This window comes from Dama dama, chromosome 22 (genome assembly GCF_033118175.1).
Source record: "Dama dama isolate Ldn47 chromosome 22, ASM3311817v1, whole genome shotgun sequence".
In the NCBI taxonomy this organism is placed as follows: Eukaryota; Metazoa; Chordata; class Mammalia; order Artiodactyla; family Cervidae; genus Dama; species Dama dama.
The window spans coordinates 31089322-31105550 of NC_083702.1; the positions used below are offsets into that span (position 1 = coordinate 31089322).

Here is a 16229-nt window from a genome sequence, read left to right on the forward strand (position 1 = left end):
CATGCCTATTGTTCACTTTTCTAATCTTCATGGGAGATGAATGAATGGCAATACAGTTTAGAGAATGTATATTTTATCTGGATCCACTCTCTCCCTTTTCTCTTTTATGCACATAATTTGACCTATAAAGTGTAAGGAATATAATGGGAGCCCAGTGAGAAGATCCTTGGCTGGCACGTCTAAGGAGCTCAAGTGGTAATGGGGTGGTTCCATCTGAGGTTCTGTATGAATTAAATCAAATGACAGTAAACTCCATACCTTCTGCCCAGGTTTGATGTAAGCCTTTACATGCTTAAGAACAGGCTTTAGGTTATTTTCATATCTGACACACAGATCATGAATCTTGATCTCCCCCTCCTGAGGCCAATGTTCTGGAACTTGAGAAGGATCTGAAGGATGGAGATGGAGTAGAAGAAGAGACAGAGACAGAGAGACACAGAAAGAGGTAGAAAGAAAAGCACACATACTTATATACATTTATACATACACACATAATAATTGTTTTCTAAATTTAAGGTCATACTAAGCCTACTTCTGGGTTTAAAATTTCTTTAATGAAAAGATTCTATTTATTTATTTGGATTTTGGCTGCATTGCCTGGCTTGCAAGATCTTAGTTCCCCAAATAGGGATTGAACCCTGGCCCTTGGCAGTGAGAGCATTGAGCCCTAACCACTGGCCCACTAGGGAATTCCCATACGCGTTTTTTTTTTTTTTTTCCTTTTAATTAACATTACATTCAGAGTAAAGGTCTCTTGATTAAGAACTTTAAAAATAGTTTTTGTGTGTTTGTTTTGGAGCATTAACGGGCATCATGTCTCTCAGCACTCTATTGCTCAATTCTATTCCCGCTGGTTCATCTGTCAATGAATTCATTTGTTCAGTCAGCTAGCCCTCAAACATTTGAGTGATTCAGATGTGAGAGGGGTTATGCAGGGAGCTGAGAGGGAAGACATGCCTCAAGGTGATCAGTGTGTTCCAGGCAACCGCATGCAAGTGAGTTAGCGCCTATAGGACTGCATGCAGAATCCCATGACGGAGGCTGAGCCAAGATGCTCTGGGAGCAGAGATGGTGGCAGCCCAGGAGTTCCAGCAGGGTTTCAAGAGGAGATGGTGCCTGAGATGAATCTTAAAGGATAAGAGGTGGGGAAATTTGTTTCATATATATATATATATATATATGTATGTATATCTATGTATACATACATATATATATATATATATATGTAGAGAGAGAGAGAGAGAGAAGAACAAAGATAAAAAAAAAGCATAGCATATTGATATGGCCAGAGTGAAAGGTATGTAGGTGGATGATGAAAGATGGGACTAGATAGGTGAGGAAGGATTGACTAATGAATGGTTGCATGTCCTTGAAGAGCTGAAGAGGTATTGAAGGGTTTAGGCAACAGAATGCATATTAAGGATGAGATTTGCAGTTAAGGAAGATTATTCTGCCCTCAGGATTGAATTTCCTGCCGGTTTTATTCTAGTAAGGCTAAGAATCTTGGTTATTTTAAGACCTAAACTCCTTGGCTTCTAAATTAATAAGCTCTTGAGAAAAAGAATACAACAGTTCATAGTTGCGGTTGGTAATTAATATAATAAAGTTCAAATATCTTTATGCCATTGCATGTATGCTTAGTCGTCACTGACTCTTTGTGACCCCATGGACTGCAGCTCGTTAGGCTCCTCTGTCCATGGGATTTTCCAGGCAAGAATACTGGAGTGGGTTGCCAGTTCCTTCTGAAGGGAATCTTCCCGACCCAAGGATTGAACCCAAGCCTCCAAGAGGCTTCTGCATTGGCAGGCGGATTCTTTACCACTATGCCACCTGGGAAGCAAGTGTCTTTATAATTTCTCTCTAAATATTACTAAGTAAATCTATTTGGACTCTGGTTGTATCTAAGATTTTTTCAGGCCTAAATAATTACATCTTTTCAGATGCAGTTGGATCTTATCAGGCAAAGTCAAGATGAGAGAGGATTCTCTGGCTATTGAAATGGAAAACAAAAGCAAAAATGACAATGTGCCTGACACACAACTAATATTCTTAAGTAACTATTTAGGTGAAACACCATAATATTCAGAACAATACCCATGGTGCCTTCATAGTTCTCAGACTCCATAGTCAGGAAGCTGTTCACTTTCTTCACTGCGCCCATCTGGACCTCCACATCGGCCAAGTTCCTCACAACCCAATTCAAATAATTGGTTATCTGTGTCAGGTGACAAAAACAATGAGCATATAGCAAATAAAGTAACAGTTTTTGTGAACACTGGATATCAGGGGATAGGATGACTGGGACTGTTCACGTGGGTACAGTTCATAAATGCTACAGGGTATCAGAGATCAGAGAGGATGTCATGGGCCAACGTTGGCAAAGTAGGTATCTGCTCTTCTTCAATGGTCCTCTAACGTCATTGATTTGCGGACTGTCCTGACTTCCTTGCCCAGTGGATAGTTGTATGCTTCCACTCACCTCATGTATATTCACATGGGAGTTGAAGTGAAAGTGAAGTCAAAGTCAATCGTATCCAGCTCTTTGCGACCCCATGGACTGTACAATCCATAGAGTTCTCTAGGCCAGAATACTGGAGTGTGTAGCCTTTCCCTTCTCCAGGGGCTCTTCCCAACCCAGGGATTGAACCCAGGTCTCCTGCATTGCAGGCGGATTCTTTACCAGCTGAGCCACAAGGGAAGCCCAAGAATGCTGGAGTGGGTAGCCTATCCCTTCTTCAGCGGATCTCCCTGACCCAGGAATCGAACCGGAGTCTCCTGCATTGCAGGCGGATTCTCTACCAGCTGAGGTATAAGGGAGGCCCAAACGGGAGTTAGTGTTCCTACATGGGTGGTGAGCAACTCAGGACAAGAATCCCAAACAACCTTGGGAGAACTCTGACCACAGTGTTTCAGGAGTTTCTAAAAATTGGTTCAAAATGTCAGAAATGAATCCATGCCATCCTAAAATGCTGGGTTTAGCCCCAAATCTACTATTATTTGCAGGCTATCATCTTGTTATGAATTTCTAACTAGTCCTCTAACATCCGTGAATAAGAGTTGATGATGACTACAGAAAGCACCTCAAGTGCGGTACAAAGAGAGACAGAGGTTTTCATCCATACTTACCGTAAGTGCATACAGAAGACCTAAGCCCACCAATCCAGAATTGGAAGACCCACTAATGGATGCAATAGATGCAGTGAGGACAATGCAAGCTCCCAGATAATCCTAAAAAAGAGTGACAAAAATGTTAAAAGATTTCCCCTAAGTTCTTAAAATCGAGGATCTCATTCAACCCAGATGATCACTAACAGAATAGACGTTATTCACTGTGTGTCCTGTGAGGTTTCAGAACAAGGTTACAGAAGGTAGGGAAGAATAATAACTCACAGTCTTAGGACTGGAAAGGAAGTGATGCAAGGCTCTGATTATATCTGAAAGCATTTCAGAGACGGTAAATACCTGGTCAGAAATTAAGCTATAATTTTTGGCACGACCAGGATCAGATGCAAGATTCTTTTTTCTTTCTTTCTTTTTTTCTTATCTACTGCATTTTACCAGACAAGCAATTATTTTTAACTTAACTTTCTACCTTGAATTTCATGTGCGCTTATACCAGGGTTGGGATTAGCTCTCTTGTATGCTAATTCAAAATCACTCCAAAATCACTGCAGATGGTGATTGCAGACATGAAATTAAAAGACGCTTACTCCTTGCAAGGAAAGTTTGACCAACCTAAATAGCATATTAAAAAGCAGAGACATTACTTTGCCAACAAAGGTCTGCCTACTGAAGGCTATGGTTTTTCCAGTCGTCATGTATGGATGTGAGAGTTGGACTGTGAAGAAAGCTGAGCGCTGAAGAATTGATGCTTTTGAACTGTGGTGTTGGAGAAGACTCTTGAGAGTCCCTTGGACTTCAAGGAGATCCAACCAGTCCGTCCTAAAGATCACTCCTGGGTGTTCATTGGAAGAACTGATGCTGAAGCTGAAACTCCAATACTTTGGCCACCTCATGCAAAGAGTTGACTCAATGGAAAAGACCCTGATGCTGGGAGGGACTGGAGGCAGGAGGAGAAGGGGACAACAGAGGATGAGATGGTTGGATGGCATCACTGACCCGATGGGCATGGGTTTGGGTGGACTCTGGGAGTTGGTGATGGACAGGGAGGCCTGGCGTGCTGCGGTTCATGGGGTCGCAGAGAGTCAGACAAGACTGAGTGACTGAACTGAACTGAACTGAATGCTAATTCAAGGCCTTTGCAGAAATTTGTATCTAGTTAGCTTGTTGGGATTTGTATCAATATCTGAACTTTTTGTCGATAATATGGACTCAGAGTCTGGGACATTAAATCTACAGATTGCATAGAAATAGGAATACGTGTAATTTTTCTCCCTACATTAGAAATATGAACATGTTTTAGAATATCTGAATTGATTATGACTCAATGATAAACTCTTTCCAGATAATTTAAAAATTAATTAAGGTCAACCTTAAACTCAAAGGAAAGATGGGGGGCACCTGTCTATTTTCTACACCCTCTTCTGCCTCCATTTCCCAACATTCTTAGGCATTGTTATGTCTTATCCTTTGAAAAAGAAATTTCATTTTTTTTAAGATTTGTATATCAGGAGATTTATTTCAGTGCTGTTATTATTGGAAAAAATTGAAAAAAAACAGAAATTTTCCTACTATGTGAAAGTTGCTCAGTTGTGTTCAACTCTTTTTGATCCCATGTACAATACAGCCCGTGGAATTCCTTAGGCCAGAATACTGGAGTGGGTAGACTTTCCCTTCTCCAGGGGATCTTCCCAACCCAGGGATCAAACCCAGGTCTCCTGCATTGCAGGCAGATTCTTTACCAGCTGAGCTCCCAGGGAAGCCCTAGAATACCTATACCAGGGAAGCACAGAATCAATAAATAAATCATCATACAGATATGTGATGGTATTGTATATTTTGCTGTGATTAAAAATAATGTTTTAAACATTTTAATAATGAGAAATGGTCATCATTTTACATTGAATAAAAAATGCCAGGCATAAAATATGCAGCAGGATTTTTAAATTATAAAACATTATATAAATTTTATGTGTTTACTTCTTATTTATTTCTTAAAGATAATATAAATGCTAACAAAATGTTAATGGAATTGCCCATAGTCAATAGAATCATTAAAATTTGTCAAGCTGAGGTGTCACACATGCCAGAAGCGGGTCAAATTTCAGGCTTGAACACTTTCTAGAATTATCTCAAGTCTCATCTTACTGGTGATGATCTTCTCTAGCAAGATACACCTCTGATACCTTAAAAAAATAACTAGTAATTAGGTGAGAAGACTTTAATGACAGTAAGAGAGTGTTTAACATGCTGAAATCAAGAATGGTTTCTCAAATCAGCTCACACATGTGCATCCAGCATCTATTTTAATTATTTATTTCTATTTTCTTTAAAGATTTCTTTTTTTTATGTGGACCATTTTAAAACTCTTTATCAAACTTTTTACAATACCGCTTGCCTTTTATGTTTTGGTTTTTTAACTACGAGTCACATGGGATCTTAGTTCCCTGAACAGGGATCGAACCCACACCTCCTGCACTGGAAGGTGATGTCTTAACCACTGGAGAGCCAGGGAAGTCCCTCTGCAACTTTTAAATTAGCACCAAAGATCAACTTGTTGGGGAGCAATCAATGATCCCAGCCTTGGAACCACAGGTCTGGGTTCAAATGATGCCTTTGTCAATTACCAGCTAATACACTTAAATGAGTCAGTTTCTTCTTTGAAACTCAGTTTCTTCTTTGGGAAATAGAAATAGTACCTAATTTACAGGGATTTTGAAAGGAAAAAAAAAAATCAGTTAGATTTTCCCACCTCCATGTAACAGGATGTCCTTTTCCCCCCTGGATGATTTTCAAATGTTTGAAGCAAGCTTAAAAGCTTATGTGCATCATAAAACATCAAAGGTTGAAACAGGCACTAAAATTTAATTCTGTCATGATTCCCATGGTCTTTACAAAGAATAAAGAAAGAAATCATGAGATTTAATCCCTCGAGGTAGCAAATTCCACAGAGTTAGTAAATACTCCTTTGATAGCTCCTTCCGGTGTATCCAGTGTATTCATTTATTAACAGCTTGTCACTTTCCAATCAGACCCTCCTTTATTTGAAGCAACAACTATATGAATGTAGAATCTAACCAGCCTGGGCTGCTTTTTTATATTTTATAAACACCAATGTGTTCCCCAAATTCTTCTAAAACATTTATGACAATATGAATTTTTCCTTCCCACGCTCTCATTAAAGTTAATACTTTTAACGCTATGTTATAAATTTGTTATTCCCAATATTAGCTTTTCTAAAGAGACTCATAAAGAGTTTATGTGATAAATCTCAGAAAGTAAGTTAGCACTAGGAGATACTTCCAGCAAGATAATCCCAGCATGATACAAAGAAACATTCCAGTCAGTGTCTAAGAAATTTCTGTGGGCAACATACAATTTAAGGCAGGGGCCCCCAATCTCCAGTATTTTAGGCCTGATAATCTGAGGTGGAGCTGATGTAATAATAATAGAAATAGAGTGCACAGTAAATGTAATGCACTTGAATTACCCCTAAACCACTCCCCATTCCCTGGTTCTTGGAAAAATTGCTTTCCATGAAACTGGCCCCTGGTGTCAGAAAGGTTGGGGACCCCCGCTTTAAGGGTTTGAAACAATGTATGTTTTATTAGTTTCTATTCTCCACTTCCTCCTAGATGACCTCAGAAGGGCCTCATTCATTCATCCCATCTTTCCATTCATTCAGTGGTCTTTTAAAGGTATATATAACTTCCCTGTTTATAATTATCAATGTCTTCCTATTGAACTTATAATGAATTCAGACTCTGATGAATTACAAAGCCGCAGATGATGCAAAGTGTGGGTTCTAGACCTTGCCTCCTCTGACCTTATCTGAGATTCCTTTCCTACTCCTTCACTGTGCTCCAATTATGCTGGTCTGCCTGTCTTCGGTCAGATAAACTGGGACCTGGGACCCTTTACTGCAGTGCCTGAACCTGAACAAACGAATCCTCCAGCAAGAGAGTACAAAGAAACTCAAAGGGACTAAAAATAATGGCACGCATGCGCCGTTGGGGTCATTACTTAAAATAAGATACAAAAAGGCTGTAAATCAACTGCCATTTCCAAGGTGCCAGGAACAGAAGCATGGTACTGCGCATGATCCCTGCACACAGTACCATCAAAGGGGTGGGCAGACCACTTAAGCTACTCTTCCTCCTCAACCCACCAATTCACCCCTACATTCGACCCATTTAAGGAATCAGCACTCCCTGAAATGTTAGGGTGAAGTGTTAAACCACTGGACCGCCAGGGAAGTGCCCAAGGCATAGCTTTTTGAAGTCAGAGCAGATTTTTCAGGGGATGAATCCATTGCCAAATTCCATAATTTAGTAAATTCAAATAGATGCAAGAGTTTAAAAACCAGTATGTCTACGGTTTGTGGCACTAGTGGTAAAGAACCTGCCTGCCAATGCAGGAGACATTAGAGACTCAGGTTCAATTCGTAGGTCAGGAAGATGCCCTGGGACAAGGCATATGGCAACCCACTCCAGTATTCTTGCCTGGAGAATCCCTTGAACAAAGGTGGGCTACGGCCCACAGGGTCATGAAGACTCAGACACTACTGAAGCAACCTAGAGCACAGGCATAGGTCTGCAGTTTAGTATCTAAAACAAGGTTATTTTATTTTTTATAAAAAATATTTTTTATCATTTTCTTTCTTTTTTTAAAAAAGTGCTACTTGTGTTGTCTTTTAGTTATATCAGTGAGATACTTTCCAGCTCATTCCTGGATTACCACCCCTGCTCAATAATGTTTTTTTTCTGAGAAATTGGAGATTTTTTGGAGGCATTTGATCAGAATTTTACCTGATCTGAATAAGAGAGGAAGCCCCTTTGTGCATGTTTATCAAGAAATCTCATAGCAAAATAACTCAATTCCAATCACTTCCCTTCCAATAGTACTGTAAGAGTAACAGGCATGTGAAATTGACAGATAATATAAGAGTTTATGTTAGTTCCCCATTTCCACTTCCTTTACCATTAAACTTAACTAGTTTAATGAATTATACAGTGATTCTACCTTTCCACACCTCCTTTCCTTTCCACTGCAAAAATACATGTGAACAACAAAATGGCTTAAAAGCAGTAAGAAGGGACAAGCAGATAATCTGAATTAGCTCATGTGCAAGCAGCACATGTCCTCCCATTAAGGCTTTCTATGATCCTACCCAATCAATTCATTGAATAAAACACTTTCAGTCAAAATGATACAATGGAAACAGAGATTCTGCTTAGGAAACAGAAACTACGACACATGTGAATTTCCATTCTTAAAGAGGACCCAACCACAGGACATTTGTATATTAGTGATAAATTATAACTTCCATTGAGTTTGGGAACTCAACACTTCCCTCCAGAAGGGAAGCCTTTGATCCCCAGGTCAAAAGAGAGGCCTCTGGTCAGATTTCTACTGATTCAATGACCTCTATCTCTATGTGCGATTATAGTGAAAATAATAATTTTCCATAAAACAACCTCATAAGTAGTTATAGGATTACCATCTCTCTCTTTTTTCATAGTCTTCAGAAATCCATGTCTAAAAACAAAAAGTCAATGTTTATGGTTCCACCGAGTGTCTGGGTCTTCACATGAAAAGATCAACGCACACCTGTCTATAATGGAGTTGTAAACACTCAGAACAGCTCTGTACTGTTTCACAAAATAGACTCTCATACAAGTTCACCCTGAAGATTATTTTCACTTTAGCCTGTTGATTCTAAAGACTTTTTTTTTTTTTTTTTTGGCTTCTCGATGTGATTTTTCTTTTATCCTTTCACCACACAGCAAGACAAAGCCTTGGAAAGACACCCTTTAGATAGAGTTACACAATTTTTGCAAATGGAAACACCAATGCCAAAGAACTGGAACTGTTTAGTGCAGAGGGATGAACAGCAAATGCTGTGCTGAACGAAAGAACGTAAGCAGCCTTCAAAGGTTAGGCTGCGGTGACACACTGCACGACTGTGGTCCACTTCACTCGGTGCCCAGAGGAGAAACACTCCCCTCCCCTGCCAAAGGAACCTGGGTGGTCACAGTCTGGCTACTTTTCTACCAGCCAAATTATTCTTTGAGGTTCTTGTCCTTTTCTGAGTGCTATGTGCTGTGACCTTTATTTCTCCCCCCCAGTTCAGAATAAGCATGAAATGAACATGGTGGGCAGGCTACATCTTATATGGCTAACACTCTTCAGCCAGAAAAAGGGAATACTTTGTAATTGTCTTATGTGTGTTAGTCACTCAGTCCTGTCTGATTCCTAGAGACCCTATGGGCTGTAGCCCACCAGGCTCCTCTGTCTATGGGGATTCTCAAGAATACTGGAGTGGGTTGCCATGCCCTCCTTCAGGAGATCTTCCTGACCTAGGGATCGAACCTAGGTCTCCTGCATTGCAGGCAGATTCTTTACCCACTGAGCCACCAGGGAAGCCTCTGTAATTGCCTTAACACTTATCTAGCATGACCAGAAAAAGAAATGAAAGCCATATATTTGAAAAAAAAAAAAAAAAAGATAATAAAAATTGGATGGGGCTCGGGGATCTTCCCGAATTCAAAAAAGGTATTTTTATCCTTTTATCCCTTACTTCTCTTGGAGATCGTCTGTCCACAGAATCCAGTGGCATTGCTCCAGAAAACTAAAATTGAGAATGAAGAAAAAAGGAAAAACAGTCACGGGAAACTATGATAAGCTTTCTCCTCTTTCTCTCCATGGAGGTCATTTTGTTGTTCAGTCATCAGTTTCACTCTTTGCGATCCCATGGACTGTAGCACGGCAGGCTTCCCTGTTCCTCACTATCTCTCAGAGGTTGCTCAAACTCATGGCCATTGAGTCAGTGATGCCATCCAACCATCTCAGCTTCTGTGGCTCCCTTCTCCTCCTGTCCTCAATCTTTCCCAGCATCAGGGTCTTTTCCAAAGAACTAAGTCTTTGCATCAGGTGGCCAAAGTATTGGAGCTTCAGCTTCCGCATCAGTTCTTCCAGTGAATATTCAGGAGTTATTTCCTTTAGGATGGACTGACTTGATCTCCTTGCTGTCCAAGGGACTCTCAAGAATCTCAAGAATCAGCAGCACAGTTCAAAAGCACCACAATTCTTTAGCGCTCAGCCTTCCTTATGGTCAGGAACTCCCACATCCAAACATGACTACTGGAAAAACCATAGCTTTGACTAGATGGACTTTTGTCAGCAAACTGATGTCTCTGCTTTTGAATATGCTGAGTTGGTGAGCTCCTCAGATCCGCATCAGGAGACCCGCTGGCCTTTTCTGAGCTCTTCCCAAGGTTGCTCCTGTCCTGGTACCAATTGGCTGTGCTTCTGTTATGGGAGCTCCCAGATTATTTGCGATAAGGAGATATTTTTGTTAATTTGCTGGTTAACATATCAAAGAATAGGGAATGGAGGCAGCTGTGTTGATACTGTAGATAAGATCAATGCAGCATCAGTGGGCCAGATAGAGGTTTTCATTATTTATCTTGTAAATGACTTACAACACAGAAAACATCCAGCTGCGAGGTTCAAAGAGCAGTTCACACCCCAGTCTCCAAGGTCCTATATCTGAACGTTTATATTTCTCATATTTCTGAAATAAGATCCATTTATTTCAAACTGAAATTGTGTCTCCAGTAATGCACAGTAGTAATGAGGTCATTTACATGTGTACAATTGGGAGAAAGGTTATTTCCTAATTAGAGTTATCTGTTCTATTTATTCAACACTCCTATTGTGGAACATATGTTCTTGGATTATAGCATTTATATTCAAATAAACATTCTAATATTCTAAATATTCTGGTTCTAATGAAAACTCTGTACTTTCAGTGTACAGAATAGGAGAATAAATCTGACTGGTTTCAAGTTGGATTTCTGCGATTGTCTAGAAGGGAATGTGTGTATGTGAGTGTTTGTGTATGTGTGTGTGTGTGTGTGTGTGTTTGTGTATATGTGTATGTGCTAAGTTGCCTCAGTCACGTCCAACTCTTTGCAACCCATGGACGGTATCCCACCAGGCTCCTCTGTCCATGGGATTCTCCAGGCAAGAATACTGGAGTGGGTTGCCATTCCCTTCTCCAGGGGATCTTCCTGACCCAGGGATCATACCAGGATCTCTTATGTCTCCTGCATTGGCAGGCAGGTTCTTTATACCCACATAAACTTATTGATAAACAAATATGAGAAATGAAAGAGACAAAATCATCCACAAAAGACTCTCGACCTTGAGTTCTATCAGCCGATATGCCTGGAATGTTGCAATAAATCAACAAGTTTCTTACCAAATTTTATACTTATTCATCAGAAACAGAGCAAAGGACTCTATAACTTTTTTGTGTTGGTTTTTAAGGGACAGATCTGGTAATGAGACCAAACAGCAAGTTGTGGAAAGATTATAATACACAGAAAAGAAAAAAAGACACAAAAACAGATGTGTTATAAGGTAACAGAATGAATGGCAGATTCTGCCCTTCCTTTTTCAAATATCATATTTCTTTTTTTTTTTTTTTTTAGATTTCTACAAGTGGAACTAGAATTCATTTATATTCAAGTAGGTCCAGCTGCCTTTAATGGGGGAGTTAAGTAGCAGGGTATGAGTCAAGCTAAACTAACCCACCCTGAATCTGGCTGCTATTTCTCTCTAATTTTTCCTGAACTTCCCTTTCTTGGCAGTCTGAACACTCTAATATCTTGTCTTCTGGCTACAAGAGCAGAACATATGGTTTGCTTGAAGATTCTTGTTAAACGTTTGTCCATTAACCTGACAGTAGGAAGTGCTAAAGAGGAGAAGCAGGAGTCAAGTCAGACACTCACCTCAAGTCCAAAGCAAACACACTCGCCCCTAAAAAACACACTTGATCTTCAACATCAGGAAAATCAAACCAAAGGAAACTACTGACATTTCACCCCCTGTGATTTTAGGACATTCTCTGATTAAGCTGTTTCATCACTAGTTTTGTTATTCAGATATGATTTCTTTTCCTCAGAGAAAACAGATTTGAGCAAACACACAGAAGCTTAAAGCAAGGATTTAGGGTCTGGGTAAGATCTAGGAATAGTATTTTGTTTCTGTTATAAATCCCAAAGACTTTGCCTGCCTTTCCGTTACTTATAGGTAATTAGAAAATCTCTGCCCTGCCCCCTTCCAACCCCTACAGTGATCTGGAAGAAATTTCTTATCTATTTAAAATTTGTGAAATATAATTGTGTTATGTTGCTGGATAATTTCTACACAACAACACAACACAATGCAGTATAGTGGTAGAGAATCTCTGTTATTAGTGACAAATTATGACAACTACAGCTTACAGGGGGACCCGAGATTCTCTATCAATATGTTATCCATCCATCAACAACTCAGATTTTAATTTGGGCTCCTTCCTTTCCACTTTATCAAATTCCCATTCCCAGATGCCCTCTCTGATCCACTGAGTTTTGAAAAAGAGCCTTCATATGGCAGGGATGCTTAATCAGTGGAAGTGAGGTTCTTAACAATAATGCAGATAAACCTCCTTTTCCTTTTCACAAACTGATAGATAATTATTTTTAAAGAAAAGATGACAGTCAACTCATCATTTCTACCAAAATTGCTTATTCATACTGTAGATTACACAGCCCAGTCTGCAAACAACATCTCCTTCTCTCTGGAACTTGGGTCTAACCTATCTCCTCTTTCATTTATTAGGAGTGGTTGACTTATTAACCACTTACCAAGGCAGGTACCATTTCCATTCATTTATTCACTCATCCATGCATCCATCCATTCAAAAGACATTTGTTGAGTGTACCTGCCAATAAGTGAGCTACAGGACTTATATTACTATTTTTAAACCTAACACACCCATGAGGTCATACTCCTAGTTTACAAATGGCAAACTGGGACCCAAATAAATTTGTTAACTTGCTAGACCAAGTCTGTACAATGCCGAAGCTTATACCCATTCTCCTCCTTTATACAGGACAGAAGAAGGCAACAGATGAATAACTGCAAGTTTTTACATTTGGGCTAACATGACCCTCCACTGGCTTAAAATAGAAAGCTGCCATCTCTTCCAGGCTGGTCCGGTTCAGTAGAAGTGAGTACATCTGTTCACTTGTCAAATTTTGGAAAAAAAAAAAAAAAAAACACCTGAAGTTATACAAATATTTGCTATTCCATTAACTTATGTCATCTGGCCACTAATGAACACGAAATGAATTTTTGCTTTTGGGGCTATCTGTCTTGCCATTAGCTAAAAACATCATGACAAATTTCATCCGTACCATAAACAAACCTGAGCTAAAGTCCAGAAAATGTGGAGTGAGTGCTGAATCTCAGTGGAAGCCTAGTTTTAACAACTGTCTCCCTCTTTGCATCAGGCCTGTTCTCTGTGTGGTTTCCATTTCGAAATCATGAAATGAACGTACCGTTCTGACCTCCAGCCATCTGTTGGCAGCTGAGAGGAATAAGTAGGCAATGTTGTTCGTGTCTGTCAGTTCCAGCATTCGTTGCTTAAATCTGGTCTCATGCCTGCAGAAAACAAAAATATTATGATGCTAGCCACACAACAGGAGAAATAATAAAAAACAGTCACACTTCCTACTACATTATTTACTCCACACGGTGACGAACTGGTGGGATGGAATGACTAGTGAACGGAAGACTTACAAATAAAGGCCAGCTGCTACTGCTCTCCCGCACCCTTCCTGAGAGATGGCATGGGGCAGTAGTTCCTTCCTTTCTCAACCTCTGCTACAGAAAGGAATGTTTCCGACGACAAAGTCCTACTAAAGATCATTTCATAAATTTCTACATAAGGATAGCAGCCGTGAAAACAAGCATGGCCGATTTCTCAAGGGCCCTACATAACCCAGAAGAAGTTGTACAGAAATGCAATACACTTGACCTAGATTTTACTGCATGTATCTTACTTTTCCACAAGGCATGGTCGGAGTTGGGTAGAAGGAACTAGAAGAGACTCATGAAAGACAGGAAATATGGGTTTGTAACAGGCAAATATATACCTTAAAAATGTTCTTTTCGCTCAGTTTCTGGAAATCAAAGAAGGACAATGAGGTGGCAAGAGGTAGAGGATGAGGGTCCTTGGGAACGGCAGATGTCCTTGTTAAGCAAGGTATCTTACACCTCAAAGTTACGAATTATTTGTAAGAATGGTCATTGCATGAAAGAAGCTCTTGGTGTGTAGTATTTATGGGGATCTGAGTCGGACACGACTGAGTGACTTCACTTTCACTTGTCACTTTCATGCATTGGAGAAGGAAATGGCAACCCACTCCAGTGTTCTTGCCTGGAGAATTCCAAGGACGGGGGAGCCTGGTGGGCTGCCGTCTATGGGGTCGCACAGAGTCGGACACGACTGAAGTGACTTAGCAGCAGCAGCAGCAGGACACATACACATGTTCCCTGGAGACTCAATGGTAAAGAATCTGCTTGTAACGCAGAAGACTCCTAGTTCGATCCCTGGAACTACGAGAAGATCCCCTAGAAAAGGAAATGGCAACCCACTCCAGTATTCATGCCTGGGAAATCCCATGGATAGAGGAGCCTGGTGGGCTACAGTCCATGGGGTTGCAAAGAGTGGGACATGACTTAGCAATTAAACAACATGATACATATAGTTTAGATACTGATGCTGGGTCAAATTAAGTTCATTCTTGGTGATCAACGTAATCAGACCAAGTTCTGTGTAACCTTTGTTACAAAGGAAACTTCTAATAAAAATCTCATCCAGGAATTTCCTTGGTGGTCTGGTGGTTAAGAATCTTCCCGCGAGTGCAGGGGATGCTGGTTCAATCCCTAGGCAGTGAACTAAGATTCTGCATGCCACAGAGTAACTAAGCCCAAATGTTGCAACTAAAACCTGATGCAGAAAAATAAATAAATATTTTTAAAAAAGAAACTTCATCCATTTGAACATGGGAGCTACTTCTCACAGAAACTCATGTTCCATGTTGATAAATCTTTTCTACATCACAAAAATAGTCTCTTTTTATTTTTCAATTATTTTCCCTGGGTAACAGAAACAATGGAAAGCTGGATCATATAAACAAAATAACTGATTGGAAGGTTGGAGGAAGTGCCAAATTCAACTTTCTGTGGCTTCGGCTTATCTTACAGAGACCTCCTGTCTATGTGTTATGTTTGCAGAGAATAACCAAATTTCATCTGACAGCCTGATGGTGATTCCTCGTTGATAAAAGACTGCTCCAAGTACCCCGCCCCCCCACCATCGCCCCAAATCTTCCAATCAATTTGCAAAAGTTTACAATAAACTATCACTATGTCAAAAATGAAGAAGTCTGGGGTAGGGTGTTCACTTGGCCCGTGAAGCCATCCATACAGGCCAATATAAAGCAGATAGTTGGGATTTATCCAGTCAATCTGATCACTCCAACATGCCAAACCAGAAAAATCAGATAATTGAGTCAGACAGCAACATCTGATCTACGATAATCAAAGGATTTGACAATCAGAGCCAAATAATTACCTCACTTTGAGTTATGTAGCCTTGACCCAAATGCCATGCATAGGAGGACCTGTGCTGAATAGCAACACACTGGGCGGGACCAAGCAGACAGTGAAACAAGACTAGCCTCATCATGACCCTCATACAGATGTGCGCTTAGTCACCCAGTCACGTCCGACCTTTGCGACCCCATGGACTGTAGCCCACCAGGCTCCTCTGTCTATGGGGATTCTCCAGGCAAGAGTACTGAAGCGGTTGCCATGCCCTCCTCCAGGGACCTTCTCAACCCAGGGATCGAACCCAGGTCTCCCGCACTGCAGGCCAATTCTTTCCTAGCTGAGCCACCAGGGACAGAGTAAATAATTAACACAGGATGACTCACAGAGTGATAGGGTTTACTGAGATAGTGGATCTCAACGGTGAACAGATATATCCAATTCTGCATTTGCATTATTGGGTGGATTTTCACCCACTCATTCAGGAACATTTAGCAAGCATGAACTCAAAGCGAGACAGTACAACATATATGTATGAACAGGACACAACCTCTGCCCTAGAGAAGCACATTGTCCAGCAAAAGAGGTAAGCATGGTATTGTTTTAGTATGAGCAAGTAAAGATGGCTCAACACAGAAGCCAATCATAATGGTCCTATGTGA

General features: G+C 40.4%; 1 protein-coding gene across 3 annotated transcripts in view; it reads right to left on the reverse strand.

Annotated features, from left to right (window-relative positions):
• Positions 1 to 16229, reverse strand: part of ABCC9 (ATP binding cassette subfamily C member 9) — a 149342-nt gene that overhangs the window by 21307 nt on the left and 111806 nt on the right. For all 3 annotated transcript variants that reach the window (XM_061125119.1, XM_061125117.1, XM_061125118.1), the window contains exons 31-34: positions 13512 to 13614; positions 3127 to 3228; positions 2095 to 2215; positions 259 to 389 (exon numbers count right to left, since the gene is read on the reverse strand). In XM_061125119.1, coding sequence (XP_060981102.1) covers positions 259 to 389; positions 2095 to 2215; positions 3127 to 3228; positions 13512 to 13614 — 457 coding nt within the window. The remainder of the gene's footprint in view (positions 1 to 258; positions 390 to 2094; positions 2216 to 3126; positions 3229 to 13511; positions 13615 to 16229) is intronic.